The sequence below is a fragment of the Salarias fasciatus genome, chromosome 12 (genome assembly GCF_902148845.1).
Source record: "Salarias fasciatus chromosome 12, fSalaFa1.1, whole genome shotgun sequence".
Lineage (NCBI taxonomy): Eukaryota > Metazoa > Chordata > Actinopteri > Blenniiformes > Blenniidae > Salarias > Salarias fasciatus.
Genome location: NC_043756.1, coordinates 22,262,336 through 22,283,280, shown reverse-complemented (window position 1 = coordinate 22,283,280; position 20,945 = coordinate 22,262,336). Strand labels below are relative to the sequence as shown.

At 42.5% G+C, this 20,945-nt stretch overlaps 1 protein-coding gene across 1 annotated transcript in view; it reads right to left on the bottom strand.

Moving 5' to 3' along the window:
- Positions 1-22: 22 nt before the first annotated feature.
- fbxw8 (F-box and WD repeat domain containing 8) overlaps positions 23-20,945 on the bottom strand; it is a 26,829-nt gene continuing 5,906 nt past the window's right edge. The window contains exons 5-11 of the mRNA XM_030103972.1: positions 17,304-17,461; positions 15,872-16,068; positions 15,434-15,652; positions 6,457-6,584; positions 1,868-2,041; positions 1,658-1,774; positions 23-792 (exon numbers count right to left, since the gene is read on the bottom strand). Coding sequence (XP_029959832.1) covers positions 627-792; positions 1,658-1,774; positions 1,868-2,041; positions 6,457-6,584; positions 15,434-15,652; positions 15,872-16,068; positions 17,304-17,461 — 1,159 coding nt within the window. The 3' untranslated portion in view covers positions 23-626. The remainder of the gene's footprint in view (positions 793-1,657; positions 1,775-1,867; positions 2,042-6,456; positions 6,585-15,433; positions 15,653-15,871; positions 16,069-17,303; positions 17,462-20,945) is intronic.

Sequence of the window (20,945 nt, the reverse complement as noted above, 5' to 3'; positions counted from 1 at the left end):
CAGATAGTTTTTCTCCTACCATGACAGAGGTTATGCTTTTATTTATTTATTTTTTATTTTTTTGCCCTCGGTGTTGACTGGCAGGCACACACTTGGTCTGCACTGTGTCCCTTTAGCTTAAAAACCTTCATAAAACTGGAAACGCTCTTGTCAAGCTCTGTGATTCCAAAATGCAACATTACAGGTACTGGATCGGACTTATCTGAGCCTGTGTGTCCAAACTGAGAACAGGAAAACCCTATTTACAGAGAACTCTTTATCATAGAAGAAGAGAAGCTCAATCCAGCCTGGTGAGAGAATTCTCTGACACAGAACTGAAGACAGACATTTACAGGTTCTTATAAGAATGCACACATTTTTATCTCTGTACACAAAAACAAATCTCATCTCAGAATCATAAAAACCAATAAGAACACACAAGAGATTTGACGTAAGTCCCATACATTTTGACTGTTTTCAAATGAAATGCACTACTTCAGATCCTCATTTCGGTTGAACATTATCACATGTCTAAACCCCCCGATTAAACTGAACTGATAAAGAAAACAGCTGACATTAAAAAAGAGAAAAAAAAACCCCAAAACTTTTATTTCTAGCTCAGTTCACCGAGTCCTTTTAAAAGTGTGTCAGTGGGACGGGTGGGACCCGGACAGTCTGTCGTAGGGCACGGCCAGACCGATGTTGTAGTTGTAGCCGTACGAGTCGCTGTAGTCTGACCTGCAGATGGGCAGAACGCTCTCCTGAGACAGCGCGTCCTCCGAGAAGTCGTAGTGGCAGATGACTCCCCGGTGTCTGCAGCACAGAGACAGTCACGTCAGAAGCAGCCAACAATAAAGCACGCATGAATAAACCTGTAGCAATCACTGGATTTTCATACTAAATATAAACTCCTGTTCAAACTTTAGTTATGGCCACCTGCCCTAAGGGACTAGAGCTACCAAAACAACGAGGCTTGAGTCAAATTACACGTTTTTGATGAGGCATGTCTCGTGGAACAGAGGGAAACTGAAAGCTGGGAAATCGCCACTGTTTTTCAGGAAATGGTGGTCAAAACAAAATGTGAAATTAGCTGAAACAGCTGATTTTGGGGCCAGGGAACGTGAGTTTTTAAACAACTGTGGGGAAAAGTTGTGAAAAGCTATTCTTGATGCTGAAGAAAAACAATGAGACATGGTGAAAAAGCAATTTGATGAGGGCAAAACTGTTTGAATGTTTGAGTTTGATGTGCAAAAACGTGGTTTTACAGCAGCAAAGTATTTCTGCACCAGGAGCAGAGAGTGATTGGAAGCCACTTTATTTTATTGTGCTGAATAAACAAACAGGACTTAATGTGTTTTGTGGCTTTTGGATTGAGTCATTCTGCCTCTATCCAGCAATCCTAACTCCTTAATCTATCAGGCTCCCGGCTTCATATTTACCCTTTGATACCGATCCTGTCGCTGCTGACAGGATGTGGCTTCTGTACAACTCATGAAAATCAGATAATATCAGAAAACACGACGTAAAAAAGAACTTCGCACCTATTTAGTAATAAATACAGAGAACAGACTAAAACTCTCAGTAATATTGAAGAATCTGCAGGTGTTGAGACGTATAAGAATCAATAACTGTAGAAAGATTGAGTGTGTGTGTGTGTGTGTGTTTGTGGGGTGTTGACCTGCGATGAGCCGTGAGGTCGTCGTCTGTGATGCAGGCCCCACGCGGCGACTTGTCATCAGGGATGTTGGCGGTGAGCAGCGTGGCGGTGTTGAAGCGTACGTGGCGTACAGGATGCCTGCAGCAGAGACAACAGATTCACCTCTTCTCCACCGGCCCTCATGGCCGTCACCGGGAAACTTCTGAACGTGGCTCCTGCGGCAGCCCCCACCTGTTGTGCATCTCCCACAGCTTGGCTCCCATCCTCATCTCCCACACGCACACCAGCCCTTCGCCTCCGCCGCTCACGATCTTCCAGTCGTCCGCCTGCACCGCCGTGACTCCCAGGTGGTGGGCGTACAGCGAGGCCACCGAGGAGCCTGCTCTCAGGTCGAACACCCTCACCCTGTGGGGGGAAGATTTACACCGCCTTTATGATTCAGTTTCAAAGCGACACTTTGCGGCATTATGTGCGATTTCTTTGTGCACGTACAGTACAGTTTCTGTGATACTACACCGCGAGCGCAACAGAGAAATAATCAGTGAAGTGAGGACAATAGCGTCAGTCATTTCCAGTGGAGCGTGCTCATTTCGGGCTGCACTTCCTGCTAACAGAGGCAGGGATCCAATACGGCGAACACACAGCCCAGAGTACTCTTTGTCAAAGGCGCTTTCATTTACAGACAAAAGGACTCTCTATCCTCACTTCTCCAAGGAAGCCGCACGAGGAGGTGGAGAACTTTTCACCATCCAGCCCGGAAACAAAGACAAACTGAAGCAGATGTGAAATCTGGAGAGATCTCTTCAAACACCAGCATGTTTGGGACATTCAATATTTATCGTCATGTTTTCTTTTGAAGCACAACCCATGTGAGTGTGTGAGCGTTATGGAGCTGACCTCTGACTCTGACTATCAAATCTGATTTATTGCCATTTTGCATTTCCACCTTAAAGCATATCACATTCATGGAAACGATTTGTTTTGGTCTCGGTTTTTATGAATTACTAAGAGTTTGATCAAACCATAATCCAATCGGCACATAATTAAAACTTAAACACATGGTCGAGATAACCGCTACCTGAGAGTTTGTGAGGCGTCAGATCAGTTCAGATTTTTGTTTTGTTTTGTTTTCATATGGCTAATTTGAATTGATTAAATTTTGATTAATTTCAAACTGCTTGATTTTTATTGTCTGTGCAATTAATCAGGTTCAGTCAAACAAATTAAGGCCAAAGATTTGAGATTTGAAAGTTTATTTTGAACTTTTCACAGAAAATGAAAACAACAAGAGACTTAATTGAAAAGAATTAATTTGTTCAAAAAGGAGCGAGAAGAAGCTGAAACTTAAAGATACATTTTCCCATAAAATCTGACCAGGTTCTAATAGATATTTCCTCATCTAAGCACGAGAAAAACTTTGTTGCATTGACCTTTTTGATTCAGGAAAAATATAAAAGAGAATAAAAACATGCAGCAAAAAAGGCCTAAATTATTTTAAAAGAATTAAAACAGATATATATATATATATATATATATATATATATATATATATATATATATATATATATATATATATATATATATATATATATATATATCTACATACATACATACATACATATATATATATATATATATATATATATATATATATATCTTGCTAACAATGAAAACAGCAACGTTTGGAAATGTGCATTAAGTTATTTAACTGATTCAGAAAATGAAGACCATCATTTTTACCTTTAATAAGTTGTCTCAACAAATAATTTCCTTAAAAACTCCATTATTAGATTAGAATGACAGAAATCTTTAAAATCTTAATAACTAGGAAAAATTACCTGATTTTTTTATGTGACTGCTGTGCAGTGTTGTCTTTTCCTAAATAGTGTTTGTTGACTTCTGACTTTTCCAGTGAACTGAAGCTCTCGAAATATTTTGATTCTAGAATCCAGATTAGTGACAAAGGTGAAAGGCAGTCTATTAGCATTTGATACTTTGTGCTATTTTATATCAAATTAATGTTTTTTGAACGTCATTGTAATCTAAATAAATAAACTTTTCCTCAAAGTTGGGTAGTATTTAAAAACTGTCATATTGATTTATTTAGACCTTTCAAAAATGATCAAAGATGCAAACTTTTTCTAACTGTTGTATTTGTTTAAGGATCTCAATCAAGGCTTGAAATAAGCCTTTACGATCTTATGATGACTGTGATTATTATCATTACTCATTTCTAAAGTGTTAGTATTTCTGGTGGATGGACGGCGATGAGAGGCGGCTTCCTGCCTGGTGGCTTTCATCAGCCCGGGGAGCCCAGGGGACCTTCAGCTCCATCTGTTGTCGTTGTGGCTTTATTGCAGCTGAAAGCATCCAGGACATGACTCCATCCAGCCTCCATGCCTCCTTCCAAGACTTCATTACCATAATCAAATTCACTCTGGGGACCCCAAACAGATTTCATTCTCGCTTCCAAAACTTTTTAAAGGAATCAGCCTTAAATGGCTAAATGGGCACCGCGGGCCTGTTGTCTCCAGTTAGTTTAGTGGCATTACGTGATGGAGGCACACGTTTAAACAATGAGGACTGAGCATTACTGGCAGACCGCAGGGAGCCATAAATCTACTGCTGGAGGCGGCTCAGGCTGCAGCGAACTGTCACTGGCCAGACTCTTCTTCATTAATCAAGAGCAGCTCTGCCTAATAACACAAGTGTAGGAGCGGCGCAGAAAAACTCCTCCTGAACAGCGATTTCCCCAAAGTCAGGGGGAGACATTAATCACTATCGGAGTCTGCTTCCATCTCGCGTGTGGCTGATCACGGGCGGCTTTAACTCGTAGGTGAGGCTCTATATGACTGCGTATCCTCAAAACCGGCTGCAGCATATGTCAGCTGCTGTGCTGCTGACAGCATCATTATCTGGATTTCTTCCCGTTTATCTTTGGTTTTAGTGACTCGCATCACTGCCCATGCAGAAGAAAGGATCAGGCTGTATTAAAGGATTAGCCATCAATATGGTGATTTTACCTCCAGTAAATTAGACTGATGCCATACAATGCCACGCTGTCTCCTGTAATGTTACCGCACAAACTTTCTGTGTATTCAGTGACCACTTTTTACACTTCAAGTTACAAGTCAACACCATTTGAGTCCAGTGAGTTTCATGTTGTTTAAAATGGATTTAACTGAGCTTTAAAGTGAGCAAACAAGTGTAGAGGTGTAATTGTGTTTTTCAGCACTAAAGGAGGAACCAACTTAGATCAGACTGCATGCTGAAACTGAGCCATTATGACTTTGACAACCCTGATCTAAAGGTACAGGTTTTCATTTTTTTATGATTATTTAAATGAAGTGGTGAATCTAAAGTATGCATAGGTTTGAGTGTGTGTGGGTGGAGTCACATATCTTTTTGAATTATGTTAAGTTCTTCCCATTTCTTCTTCGTTTTCTGTAAATGGTGCTCTGCACTGCAGTTTTCCATCCTCCTCATCTAGATCTATTCAGAAGGTCATTCTCAAAGTTTCAGTGATTGATAGCCACAGGTAGGACTCATTATTACATTCAGTTTTGGACCGCCGTGGCCTTCGTCCACGCAGCCCTTAACTGGACCTCTCATTTGCTCCTTGGATCTCAACAAAAAACAGAGGGACAAAACTCATTTGGACGGGTAAAAAAGAAAGAGATGCATTAGGCGTTGGCCTTCAGCCATCCTGTTGAAGGGCCAAGACTGCCGACTGTCCCTCAGCCCACTCCCCCCCCCCCCCCCCCCCACCTCCCCAAACCGCCAAACTCCATTTTTTATTTGCCCTTGACTGTGTGCTGCATCAGCTGAGGCCAAAGTGGAGGAGCCAAGCTACTGTGTGGACAAAATCTGAACACAAAGCAAAAGTCCAAAAGCAAAGCACTGAATTATTCATTCAGATGCTGCCGCTGGAATATTCCTCTGACAATCAAAAACACGCCGATGCCCCCTTCTTGGACAAAAACATCCTCAGCCGAGCGTTTTTAACGCGCTGACACAGGTACGAAGAGTTAGAACGAACACGGAGGGGAGATAAAAAGAAACAAAAACGTCCCAAACAATGCGACGTGGTCTGTCTTTTACTGAAAGCCAACTACTTAACAGCCAGATGGATTTGGTGCTGAATAGAAGCAGCGGGGGCAGCTTTGGACGCAGGAGCGCCAGGGATTTCTCCCCTCTTGCCAGCTCATGCTCTGCAGCACCCGCTAACAAGTGCAGAATAGATGAGAATGGCTCCTTTATGTGTCTTTTCTTCCGCTGGAGAGCCAGGTTAGCGATGTGGCAACAGAGCGTGTGTGTGTGTGTGTGTGTGTGTGTGTGTGTGTGTGTGTGTGTGTGTGTGTTGCTCCTGGCTGAAAAACAAGACAAATTTTTCCCTCTGTGACATCCTCCAGGTGATAGAGCAGACAGAGGAGCAACGTTTCAATTTAGGACAAAGAAGCAAACATTCCCTTTTTTTTCATCCATCATTTCTATGCCATTCTTTCTTTCTTTCATTCATTTTTCACCCGGCTTTCAGGAGCTTTGTTTTCCAAGGCAACAGATAGCCTCTGAGGTGTGAATAATACACAAATTGAATAGAGCCGCGTCTTCTCGCACATTCTCTAAACACCTGTTCTCCACTTTCGAGTAGCCTCAGCTTCCTTCATCATCTGTCACTGTGGGAAAACTATTTAACAGGCGCGCCGCTTCCTTTTTAGCTTAACTTCTTGGCTCAGATTTCTGTCCTCATGCCTGATATTTGTGTGTCTTCCATCTGCATCAAAGAGTGTGTGTGTGTGTGTGTTTTTAAAATGTGCTACCTTCTGTCTTTGTTTCCGCACACCAGCAGATGAGGGGGGCTGTTTCTCAGGTCGATGCAAGTGAAATCTCCTGGAGAGTTGCCGACACAAGCCGCCGGTTTGCTCGTCTCCAGGCTGTAGACGTGGATCTGGAGAACAGGAGAACGTCAGTCGACCTCCGGGTGCAACCACGAACCAGTGCTTTGACCGTGCAGCCCCTTTTCATTCCCAACTACAACACAGCGTGACAAACTGAACAGTAAATTTCAGTTTATCCTGACAAATAAAGTTAAATATGTAAGAAACTCAAATTATATGTCAAAGTGTTATTCAGGTCATTGGATTAAAACATCCTGTGAGAGTCAAATAGATTATTTCAGTATGTCAAGTTTAACAATACATGGCAAACTGAGGGCATACTGTGAGGGAAATATTACCTTTTCATCTCAATTAGTTGAATTTAGTTTCAAACCAAAACTTCTCACAACTCTGTAGAATTATGAAATAAAATTGATTCCTACCGAGATTTAATTTCAAAATGTACCTTCAGTCTTAAAGCAACACTAAGGAACTTTCAGTTTTCGTTGATTTTGGCGGCACCAGTGGACAAAAGCGGTAGTGTTTTGCCTAAAGGAATACTACAGTTCCCATGAGGCCTAGCGCGTGGCGTGGTAAAATGCTGCTCCCGGTGGCGTGCTGTCGGACTGAACTCACCTTCATTTGTTTCCAGTGGCTGTGTGAAGGACGGATAGTGACGAGGTAATGAATCTAAATGAATCTAACGGTGGCTAAACAATGTTATATCATGATGTGACGCATGCTGTAAAGCAGTCCGCACATTTGGAGTTTTTTAGTGAGCAGGGTTCCTACCACCCTCCTCACAGCTGCTCAGTCCAAGTGAAGCAATACTGACGCCCTCAGCCCGTGACAGAGGGGTCATTCAACTAGTTGTAAGTCGATGTATCATCACAAAAGATATTAAAATGTTTTATGAAGGCTGAAAAGTTCCTTAGTGTCGCTTTAAAGCTTCATTCTTTCTCCTGTAAATACCTCGCTGCACAAAATATCTTTTTTGTCTTCAATATAATGGAATCCATTTCTAATATTCGACTCTGTTTTGTCGTGTTCTATAAGCATACAGTATGTAAAACAAACTGTGGGTTTTCTTCTACAATGTGAAATCTTTGACGTCAATTCACATTAGAAAGTGTAAATAGATGAGAAGACTAATTATTCATTCATTCATTCATTACTCACTCACCATTAAAATAATGCCAATTTAAAAGAAATTTCTAGAAATGTATTGCAGGCCTCAAAATAAAAATCAGGCAATATTTTACATGAAGTTGTGAACATTCCTTAAAAGTTTCAACCTGGTGTCTGACTGAGTTTGTTTTGTGAATAAAATATTGCTTTCAAATTATCATCCTTATTCACCCTTGACACATCGCTGCAGTACTTCAGTTGTTGGGAATGTACTACTAGTTACTGAGATTCAACACGCACAAGAACGGAACGCCCAGAAGGTGAGAAAAAAGAAACAGCGGCCGTCAGAATCTAACCAGTTCATTACTGAGTTGAAGGCTCAAAAACATTCCTGATGAAAAAAAATGAATAAAGTGAGTCACCTTGTCTTTGGATCTTTGATATTTAAGAAAAGAAAAACTAATTAACTGATCTAAATTTTCAGAAATTGCTTCAGGGTGTTTGTTTAAAAAAAAGAATCACATTTGTAAAATTGGGACAGACAGAAGGAAGCACAGATCAACAATTCAAACATCTGGCTTGCAGTTGTTGTCAAGTGGAGGCATAAAAATAACTCAAATCCCAGGTATGGTGCCCCGGTGAATATCACTCGTATTCTGATCAACTAGAGAGTTTTTAAAGGGGAATTTGCAAATTAAAAGTTTGAAACAATTGTAAGAGCAGAATCATTCAATCTACAGCTGCAATTCTTGTCTTTTATTAAGCCTTGAATTAGTGTTGGAAATAAAGTGTCATAAGAGGAACTGAAATGTATCGATCAGTTACAGTTACTGAAGTCTCCTTGAGTTTGTCACTTTGGTTGGTGGAAAGCCGCCATTTCTTTCTGTTGGCTTTTGCGTTCCGATGTTATGCTGTATTCTAAATTATGCTGAAAACGGTGTCAATATTTTGGAAGCATGGCAAGTAGAAAATATCAAACTTCAATTACTTTGTGTGTGTGTGCGTGTGTGTGTGTCCAGATACTCGGTCCAAGCTGCTGTGCAACACACACACACTTTAATGACTAATTAACTCAAACTGATCAGAAATGATGTGTGTGTACTCCAGCTGGGCTCTAATGAATCAGAGATCAGATTGACCCACACAGTGAAACCTCAGCTAATGTGTCACAGCAGCACAAATATGTGCGCTCGGATGATATGTCTGACAGAAGAGAGTACATGACTGACAGAAGCAAAAAAAACATGTTTGAACCTCTGTGCTCTCTTGTGACGTGTTTTATGGTGGTAACATTCAGGCTTGTATTTCTTCTGCTATTATGATTTTAGATTCAACACGCAACGATATAATATTGCCCACCCCATCTGCAATGAGTGCATGTCTTCAAGCGCTCTCGCGAAATGAAATACATTTGATGGATCCTTAAACCAAGCGCTGCAGTTTGAGCTAACTGTAATGTTTGGCGGCGAGTTAGAAGCGCAGCAGAAACGGCACACAGCATTCAAACTGAGGATGTGTGAAAACAACCTGAAGGCAAACTTCAGGAGGCTCGCTGCCTTTGGCTCGGCGGCTGCAGGAAACTTTCCCCACACGGCTCACAAATGATGTCATCTGGAGCTGGTCTAATTGGTCAATTAGCGGCTGGTGTTTTCTCATCCAAACGAGACAGAACAAACAGGATAACCGCCAGGCAAAATTGTCTTTGAATAATTAAAACCACAAAGAAATTAAAGCGTGGCGAGAGAGAGGTAGAGAGAGAGGGAGAGAGGGAGAGAGAGAGAGAGAGAGAGAGAGAGAGAGAGAGAGAGAGAGAGAGAGAGAGAGAGAGAAGGTAAGGGAGAAAAAGAGGGACAGACACCCGGGGACAGACGGCAGGGAAGGAGAGAGAGGCTGATGGAGGGACAGCAGCAGACAGAAAAATCATCAAGGAGGATGAAAAAACGGAGGCGGCATGATGTAAGTGTTGAGGAGGCGCCAACAGTTTCAGTGTGCCCCTCGTTTGGGCCAAGCAGAGCTTTAATTGTGCACCACCCCGGGGCAAAGCCCAAATCACACCGGACTTTGAAATGACAGCTTGATAGGATTTGGACAGCGGAGGAGAGAGACGGGGGGGCGGCGAATTGAAAAAGAGGGAGGGGGGGCACAGTAACTAGATTGGGCCTGCTGTTCTCAATGAATCATTGCAGATTTGGGAAGATATTTCTGCTAAATATCTGCCCACAAAAATGAAGAAATGGCGCGGAGGGAGGCCAAGGAGCTGTTTCGAGGACGGCTATGGAGGAGTTGTTAGGTTAATGCACTCGCTGGAGCTCCTCTGAGGCCTGCAGACAAAAGGAGCTGGAATGGTGGCTTGTACTGGGATGTTAATGTAATTTCCTTCCATGCTTTTAAAAAGATGAAAAAGACTTTGGTGCATATCACCGACCAGCTGATTTCTCCCTCAAGTCAAATAGTCACTGGTGAAATCACCGCTGCTTCCTGTGTGGACCCTGATTCCCCGCTGCCCCCTGCCCACCCACCGACCGCAGCCTTGCATAAACACCCACGTCTATAACAAATAAGAAATCACAGCTACAGTCGGTCTAGACACCATGTGAATAAACAGAGATTAGCACATTGGACCAGATGCGTGACAATGGCAGGTCTGTGATCCCATGCCGTCTCCAACACATCCCACAGGGCGGAGCAGAGTCCCGAACTTAGATTACTTCCACGGCTGCTTGTTTATTTGCGAGCACATACTTTCAGAAAACTTCAGGCCAACATTTGAGCTTTCGTTTTTCTATTTTTTTTTTAATTTCTTTTTTTTTTTTATAATTTTGTAGCATATAAACCTTGTCGTATTTGCACAGCTCTGTTGATTCTTGTTGGTTTTGAAGTCTCTGTGGGCAGACACGAAGGGAGCAGAGGAAGGAACAGGAAAATAAGTGTCTTAGTAATGAAAACCGTCAGTTGGTAAAAGGACCTAAAACATTTAATGATGCCTTCTGGAAAGTACAGCAAAAATGTTCCAAATACTTATCCTACAGCTGTTGCATTCCACATTCATTGCTTTAGATGTTAGAGATCCTTCCGATCATGGTAAAATACATTTGTTTTAAAATAAAGAGAGGCTTAATTGATTTTTAAAAATGGATTAAAATGAACTTTACAGAGTTTTATTCCTTCAACCTTGTTTCAGAGGCGTTAGCAGCCTATATTCAAAAAAATGCAGATGTTGCTTGACATTCAGCCAAAGATCACCCAATCATGAGGCATGTGCTTTCCCTCATGAATAAAATGTTCTGACTGATTGCTGGACTTCTTTTATTTTCTCAAGAAAAGGTTGTTGTCAACCGCTGATTCACAATCAATAAATGACATGTTGGGACTTGTGCTAGTCAGAGGCTTTCATTGGGGGAGTGAGAACTTTTCACCCACTGTCCATCAAACAATTTTACTCAGGAGTCTTCTCCAACTCCTTTCCTTTGTGCTTCTCATCAGTTTATAATCATAACTGACCTTAATTGTTTCACAGTCCAGGATTGAGGTTGTTCCTTTTTGATAGAGTCTGAGTTCACTGTTCTGACTCCTCATAATTACGTCTATCCGTAAAATTTAACTTGAAGCTGATGTTTTAATATTGGATTTATTTGTCATAGATTGTGACAAATATAACTCTAAAGCTTGTACACTATTATGTATATGGCATCATTCTTGCTGATGCAAAGTCAAAGCTTTTACTGAGTAAAAAAAGTAAGAAATTCTGATTCTGATTCTGATTCTAAATGATCGATATTTACTGAAGTCGGTCAGTGATAACAGCTCCATCGAGCCATTCACCAAGTCTTCCAAGCCCAAAGAGCCCTCTGAACTTTGCACAATGAGTAGATGACAGGTTTTCTCTGACAGCACTTGTGCTCTGTGGTCGATCTACTGCAGAGAAAGGATGGATTGCCAGTCTGGATGCCAGCTTGGTTAAATTCAGAGCCACGAGCTGGGCGGCTGCCTGGGTCTGTGTGTCCCTGATCCACTGGCAAGATGAAGGCCAGTAGTAATGAGGATCTGGAGACTGGCTTCGACCACACACATGCACACATGTGCAAATCCATCCTCAAAGATGAAGACAGGCAGGCGAAAAAGCTTTACCGTGATCCAACAAATGAGAAGTAATCTCAAACACAAAGTGGCTGTAGAAGTTTAAACTCTGCAGCGGAGTCGGTGATTACCACCAAGCCCGAAAACGTGGCGCTCTGGCTCGGTTCAGCCGAGTCAAAAGTGTTGCAAATGAAAATGTTTCACTCCTCCGTGTGAAAGAAGGTGTGAGATGACTTCCTTGGATACCACCGCCGTGCATTTTGACAGATTTTAATGAAGCATATGTTTTCCCACTAAATGCATTACTAATGGTTGCAGCCAAATCCTGCTTTGTCCGCCTTTGCGCTACAAAATTACAGATAGGAGCGTGACAAAAGTGACAGACCAGTTAATTAAATTTGCAAGATGTTTTAATTAGGCAACAGAGGTATGCTAATCGTGAACGGGAATAATTTAGTCAGGAGCTCAGGCTGAGCTCGCTATGGAAACAAAAAGGTCCAATACAAGACGCCAAGCAAAAAAAAAAAAAAACAAAAAAACCTGACAAACCAAAATGCAGCACTCACTGCGACATTAATTACTACTTTTCATTATTTGGATATTTTGATGTTGATGATCTGTAAAGTATGATTACAGGTGGATTAGGAGCCTTTCATAGTACTGGATCAGCATCATTCCCTCGTTTTAGCAAAAATTTCAGAAAACTATGCAGAGGAAGACAGAAATGTCTCATCTCACAAAGGGAGAAAATATTACAAAGCTTAAATTTAAAATAACAGATGTGTGAAGCTTAATTGGAGACAAAAGCTAAACCGAGGTAGCAGCGAAAGGTGCTCTATCATTTTCCTGTCTGTTACAATAGTGTGAAGTGGTGCAGAGGGAGGCTCTCTCACCTCACAGCAGGATGTTTGATATTTTATTTTCAGTGTTTGCTCTCCTCCCACAAAGACATGGATGTCAGGTTAATTAGTGACTTTAAACCGTTCATTTGTGCGAGTGCTTGTTTGTCTGTGTGTGTCCGCCTTTGGCGAACGAGTGACCTGTACAGGATGTAATCGACCTTTCACCCAGGTTTGGGAGCAGCTTGGAAAAAACATGTGTAGAAATGCCAGTAAGAAGAAAAACCATCCCATTTAGCGTGTGAAGCTTTCAAACAGATACAACGACTGATTCCATAAGTTATTTTTATGCTGAATGATTAAGGTATTAAGTCTGTACTTTTCTGTGTGGAATTTGTATGGGATTTCTCTGAGAACTCATGTTTCCTCCCACAGTTCAGAACATGCATGTGAGGTTAATCGTTGACCCTAAACTGGCCCCAGGTTTGAATATGAGTGTTTGCGGTTTTCTATCTCTCTGTGATTGCCCTGTAATGAACTGATAGACTGTCCAGGATGGACCCTGCTTTCCCCCACGGTAAGCTGGGTCCAGCTCCACAAACCAAAACTCATCTATTTTTCAAAACAACCCTGAAATCCCAAATTGCTTTTTCGCAAAGAAAACTGATCATAGTTTTTTTTTTCACCGATTTTTTTTTCCTCAACAAAAAAAAAATATCTGTTTCTCCGACAGTGTTCGACTGGAAACAAATGCAGCTTATCTTTATCACAAACAGAAGATCCTCATATCTACAAAACAAGTACGAGTAAATAAGCAATTAGGCAGTGGACACTTCTAGAAACAAAGTGAACTCAATATGTCAATATTGTCTCAGATAAAATATGCATCACATTCTCTCTACGTCAGATTTCACTGCCGATGGATTATACTGAGGTTCTGACCGCAGTTATGAGTAAATATACCATGGATGAATGGTACAGAACAGTCTCAGATATAAACAGAGACTGGATCAGTTGTGTCCAGCATTGTCCTGCATCTTTTATACATCTCTTCTGCTGCTCACCCTTATGTGCAGGGTTAATCAGAAATACCAGAAAAGGTAAATGTAGAAAGAGACAAAGCAGATTAAAATATGACTCCAGATGAAGGCAAATCAAACTACAGTCCAGACTGATTGCATTTGTCCTACATCCAGGTCTTAGTGCTACTCTCCCTTCGGTCCACTGTGTGGTGCTTTAGCGCTGCTGCTGAACGAGCGCGAGCGCGTCCCAGCTGTGCTCCTCTTACAGAGATGATCTCAGATTCTCAGCGTGGCCAAAAACACGTCCGTCTCAAAGCCACGGCTGCTTCGCTCTGAAGTTTCAACTCCAAACAAAACCCCACTTCGCCACACCTGATGTCTACCGTCTGAAATCACAGTGATACTTTTACATTAGTTCTCCATCAGCAGTGGACTAAAATACACCTTTGATGAGGTGAAAGCATAATGAGAGCCTGCCTGCAGATCCCAACTGAACTATTTGTCTCTTGGCTCTTTGTACTTTCTAAGTAAGGGCGTTAGAGTCAATTAGGGCGCACAGGGTCCTTAGAAACAAAGTATTATTAGAAGCAAACAAAGACGCAACAACACTTAAAGGTTGTAGTAATTAGGAGCAGAGTCCAAGGGGGGCATATCACTATTTAAACCAGCTATTTGTACTATAAACAACCCTCCTCCAGGTATATCACATTCATTCCTGAAGGGACTTGAGAGGACTCGGGGGGACAAAGAGTGATCATGATCAACCCGAGAACACAGACAGTATGCATCTGCACAGATGCACACTCTTTGAAATGGATACACATTCCAAAAAAGGCATAAAAAACAGCGCAGGTTTTCTACATTATTAACAGCGTAAGAGGAGTGCTCCACATTTCAAAGCATCTTATTCCCAGAAGAGCTTAATTCATTTAGGAGGACAGGGAAGATGAGTGTTTCAGCTCGGAGCCGCTGATTAAACCAATGATGGCCAGATGCCAGAACTTTTGTCCTCGCTGTTTTTTTCCCTTCTGCCCTCCGTGACTCGGATCCGCAGTAAAAACAACAAGCGTCACTCCATTTAAGCAAACCAAATTATTCAGCGGGCGCAACTTCCCATTTTTTCATTATGCACCTGTTGAGAGCACAAGTGACCTTGTTAACTCTGATGGAAACCTTTCATTTCGGTCTGCGCGGTAAAGCCAGCTTTTCTTTCTTTTTTTAACAGTACATTTACGAATCCGACAGGAGCGCCTTTGCCGTCTCGTTGGCAGAAGGGTTGTTAGATTTATTTGTCTTTCAGGAAGTTTCACCCAGCAGAGAAAAAAAACCTTGACACGGCTCCATCAATTCCATTAACATACAAAGACGAGATTGTTATTCCATATACATACTGGGAATCTGTACCTAATGGACTAAATAATCATTATAACAGGGGTCATCAAAGTGTAGGAGGATGAGACCCCCCCAAGGATCACATTTTACCCCCAACACACCACGTGTGTTTGTCATGACACACTCCCTCATGATAGGTAGTGGTGTGAAAAGGTGTTTGCCCCGTTCCTGATTTATTGTTGCTTTGCAAAGCACTTTGGGCTCTGCTGACCCCTTGGATAAATCAGTCCAAACTTATGGATAAGGCAATCACTTTTTCAGAAAGGTTTGGATTTTTTTTTCTCCATCAATAGCAAAAACCTTCATTTAATAACTGTATGATAACTGCAAAGAGGCTCGTGATCAGGCTTTCTGCCAAGTCATTCTTGACATTATTGTCCCATATTGCAAAGGGTTATTACACTGTAATTACAATGCTGGTGCCGTTGTTGATCTCTGACTGCACAGAGAGATGGAACCCACCTTATTGCCGCCGTCGTGCATGGCCCAGCCCGTGCGCTTCACTCCAAAAGCAACGTGGGAGTCGGAGGCGTCCAGACAGGTGACGGGATGACCGTAGACAGAGTGCAGCGTCCACGGCTTCTCCTCCCGAGGGTCCAGCATGTACACGGTCTCTCCAGCAGCCAGAGCGGCCAGGGGGCACTGCTGCCCCCTACCTGCCACCACTGCCGCACTCTCCACCTGGCATTAGAAACAACAGAGACAGTTTCAGAGATTTTCAGAGCATCACTGACTTCATCTAGGATCTCACTCGATATGGTGGATTGTTTTATAAGTATTTCATGTAAACATGCTTCAAAAAATAACTGTTTTGCTTTATTGGACAACTGATAACAGGCACACTACGGAAAACACCTGAAGTATTTTATCCATATGACAACTCAGAGGAGGCTGACTCACAGTTTTGGGCAGCTGAGCCCGGCAGACGGTCCTCCAGTAGCCGCAGTCGCTGGCGTGGTCGAGCCGAACGTCGGGTCCAGAGGCGGAGACCAGGGCGGGGCTGTCGGGGCTCAGGGCCAGAGCCTGGACCTGTCCTGCACTCTGGTAGTGATGGATGGGAACGCCGCCTGTCTCTGTGCTCCACAGGTCGACACAACCTACACCCAAAACACATTCACTTCAAATTATTATCAAGCAGCAGATTCATCAAAGCATTTATCAAGGCTGATTTTCCAATTTAATGACCAGATCTGACCAATATTGATCCATTCACCTTTAATTGTAGCATTACCCAGCAGGACTTAATCAAAGAAAATACATAACAGAACAAATAAAACATGCAAACTCCATAAGGAAAGACCCTAGAATCAAACCTGGGTCATCCATCTGTGAGGTGGGAGTGCTTACCACTACACCACCAGGCTTACCCGACCTTCCGGTAGTAATTAATAATTAGGCAGGATATGTTTATTTGGAAAGAGGAGTTACTCAATAAATCTTTAAAGATTTTTAGAAGTGGCACATTTGTATTTCCACAGTCAAACACATTGGTTATGGTAAGACGTGTGAAGTCACGAGAAAACATGGTGGCCAGCTTAGAGAGGAACAGTCATTCTTCAGTTTAAATAACCCAAGATGGGTTTCCATTCCAATTTAGGAGCTTGAAATACAACTATAAAGAGTTTTTTGACCCCTATTGATCTCTTAAACAGCGATGGAGAGATTACTGTAAACCAAGAAGAGAGTTGCAGTGTTAAGTAGGTGTAATATACTAAACATAGAACAGAAAACACTATTAATCCCAGGGAATTTTTAGGATACTAATCCGTCATAATCCATCATAATAACAGCAGGAAAGAAAAATGGGAAACACCCACACATCCAGTCGGTGTTTATTAGGAACTAAGGAGTCCTGGACCTGATGGTGAGGCCTCCACAGAGATCTGATCAGGATATAATCGAGTCTGTGTGGGTTAAAATGACGAGACTGAAGGATGAAACAGACCGCAGATGACCCACAGAAGATGTGCGCTTTCTTCTCCAAAACTACTTTAGTCATGTACAACTTCCTAAAAACTGATGCTGCTGAAGACGAAGGGCGGTCACTCCAAATACAGATTCATTTCCTTATTTTCCAATTGCATTCAATTATGAAAATGAACAATCACATCTTTCAGTTTGAAAATTACCCTTGCATCTTTTCTCGCCAACTCCAAACCAGGTTTAAACCCTCGCAGGTGTGCAGAGATACTAGGCAATATTGACAACAAGACCTTGGAAGGCCATGGAAACGTTGGCATTTCTTAAACTGGGTGAAGTAGAGGAAGTGTGGGGACCACTGCGTTACGGAAATGAAACTCGTCACGGCTCGCCGTTGTTTCCTCACACGTACCGTCCTCGTACGCCGCGGCAGCCACCGCGTCGTTGACTTGGACGTGGCTGACGTGCGGCCTGGGGTCCGTGCTCGCCGACAGCCCGTTGGCCTTCAGGTACGACGCCGCCGAGTCCCAGTGCAGCGTGTCCCACAGCCTCACGTCACCCGACGTGTACCTTTTGACAGAAACAGGCGAGAGTTTAGAAGGAGGCCTTGGGGGAAAAGATGGTGAATGTTCCCGGGGGGCTTGTGAGGAATTAGAAGTTTAGTCTTTGGTGAATACCTGACGTCACCCTCTCACCGCTGAATCATTTCCCCGCTCGCACTCTCGTCCTTTACTCACTCTGACTTGTTACTTTGTCTTCTAATGTTTTTTGTTCCATGAACTTTGGAGGATTACGTTGGTGTTGTTTGGGCGAAACAAAGCCGAACATTTCACCCCGCCTCGCTCCAAAACATCAAATGCTACCGACGAAGTCAACAACACTCGCTCTGAAATCTCGCCATTACCAGTGGAAACTAAATATTATCACTGAGAAATAAATAGGACCAAAGCTGATGGTTCATGTACGGTTGGATATCTGCAGTAATTTATTTAATAATAAGCATGAGATTTCAAAACACCTTAAATTAGACAAATTAAATAAACGGTGGTCTTTTTTAAATCACAATTACTATAAGATGAAATGTTCTACTAATAATTACCAACTGATTAACTCACAACCTCAGCACCCAATTTATCCAAACCAAAAGTCAACTATTTTAACACGCAGCTATTCACCAAACAGCCTATTTTCACCAGTGTGAAGATTTGCATGTTTTCTCTGTTAAAGATCACTGTGAGGTGGATATTCGGGGGTAACTTCACACTTTGTTCACTGGTGAAGCAACAAGTGTGACAATGATGCAAAATGAGCAACGCAAAACTTTAACAGGGAATTTCAACATTTCATAAATAAACATCAGATTGGCACATTTTTGTTGGCTTGTGTCACATTTTTTTCTTTACCTCTGTGTTTTCCCAACCATTATCAGTCTTCCTGCATGTGCATATAGTGAATATCTGTAGTAAGTGGTAGACAGTCATGCATTTGACAGTGGAAACAAAGGTTCACCAAACAGAAAAAGCTTCACTTGTTTTTTTTGTTTTGTTTTGTTTTTTTTTAACTTGAAACAAGAAGTTAAACAGCACAGAAGAGAAATCGAGCAGCAGAAAGAAATCAAAGTGTGTGACAAACTTGTGCAAACTTTCATTGTACAGTACAATGAAATACGGTAGTAATAAATTATTTGTCTAATACGGCAGAGAATATAGCACCCACTTTCTGTCACTTTGAGTGACGTCACATAAATTTAATCATCAAAAAAAAAAAAAAAAAAACTGAAAAATGAAAGTCCTGCCCCTTCCGGGTATGTCTTGCCCCTTCTGGGTATATCCCGCCTTTCCGGTATGCGATCATATCAGGGAAAAGGGGTGGGAAATGTCAAAGGTATTTCCGGTGACGTAAGTTTCCGTGATGATATGAGACAATGAGAGGCGTATTTCCTTAGATATAATCAAGATGGCCTAGTTATTGTGGGTGGTCTGATCCCGTCCCAGTGTCGGAGGGGGAAATGGGCGTGTATTGTACTGTACAGTATATAAAACATTTCACATAAGAGTGATAGTGGCTGTGAAGTCGTTACTCGGCGGGGAAAAACATGGAGAAACATCTGTTGGTGAAAAAGACTTGGCACCTTGATGGTGATCGTGCGTTGTTGGCAGCATTTAGGAGTGGGGTAGTATCCCCATATGTCGATCTATACAGCTATGAAACCACACCTGAGGTCTATCATCTGAGAATCTACCCTAAAGAATTTAAGGGTCTGAAGGATGCTATTGAAGAATTTATTGATTATATTGAACATGTTGACAGTCGTGAGCGTGTACTACTGGGCTCTTTGCCTGCAAGTATATTGACATGGACTGATCGTGAAGTTCGTCCTCTAGGTGGCACTTTCATGGTGGACTGTTCCAGATCTCACATCTGGTTGCTGGTGCGATTTCGGCGCGATTTCCACCTCTAAGAAAGACCCAAGACGGTGATGGAGAAAGAGCGCTACTACCCAATTCAGCTGGCATTCAAGGTGGCAGACTTCCCAAAGCCCAGTAGTACACGCTCACGACTGTCAACACGTTCAATATAATCAATAAATTCTTCAATAGCATCCTTCAGACCCTTAAATTCTTTAGGGTAGATTCTCAGATGATAGACCTCAGGTGTGGTTTCATAGCTGTATAGATTGACGTATGGGGATACTACCCCACTCCTAAATGCTGCCAAAAACGCACGATCACCATCAAGGTGCCAAGTCTTTTTCATCAACAGATGTTTCTCCATGTTTTTCCCCGCCGAGTAACCACTTCACAGCCACTATCACACTTATGTAAAATGTTTTATATACTGTACAGTACAATACACGCCCATTTCCCCCTCCGACACTGGGACGGGATCAGACCACCCACAATAACTAGGCCATCTTGATTATATCTAAGGAAATACGCCTCTCATTATCTTACATCCTGCCTTCAAAGTAAATAAATCACACCCATTTCCCCACTCCGACATCAGGACGCCATCACCCCCACCCACAATAATTAGGTCCTCTCGATTATATCTAAGGAAATACGCCTCTCATTGTCTCACATCCGGCCTTCATCACGCCAACTTACGTCAACGGAAATACCTTTGACATTTCCCACCCCTTTTCCCTGATATGATCGCATACCGGAAGGGCGGGATTATACCCGGAAGGGGCGGGACATACCCGGAAGGGGCGGGACATACCCGGAAGGGGCGGGACATACCCGGGAGGGGCGGGACTTTGATTTTTCTGGTATCTTTTTTGATGATTAAATTTATGTGATGCCACTCAAAGTGACAGAAAGTGGGTGATTTATTCTCTTACAGCTATTCTCATATGAGAGCAGACACAGTTGACTGGTCTGACTTGAACAGGCTTCAACTTAAAGGTTGTATAGAGGATTTTCCATGGAGAGAGAAATCCAGTGACAGTCTTTTTTGAAATGCTGCGCATGCGTGACCCACATCCCCTCCTACCCTGCTCTCTATGGAGGAATGCCTCCTCCTTACGCAGAAAGTAGCATGTAGCAACTTAGCATCATAGCGCTAACACATAGCTACCAATGTGTCCTTTTGAACAACACAAAACACAGCGAATATGAGTAAAATCCTGCACTTGCGCCAAATCCTGTACCTGAGCCGTCCCTGCTCTCAGGTGGATCAGAGGAGGACGGGGAGGTTTGTGTGGAGCTGCATGACTGGAGCAGACGCTCAGAGCTCACAGCTGATCTGTGTGTGCGCTGCAGCAGGGAGGCATCAACAAACCCACCCCCTCCTCCTCTCACTCTCCAGACTTTTTTCATACAAGTCTTGTTTTAAGATTAAAACATACATTTTTGCCAAATGGCAAGCACGTTGCAGCTATGATTAAGAAAAATTGTCTCAAGTCTACAGGTGAAAAGGTGTTGATAGCGGCAGGAGAGCCTAGCGGGGGGGAGCGTGGGGGAGGGGGGTACGAAAAGGGCATAGGAGCATGAGAGTTACGCTACAAATGTAGAGAGGTTGATTGACACGTTAGAAAACCAATAGATAACGA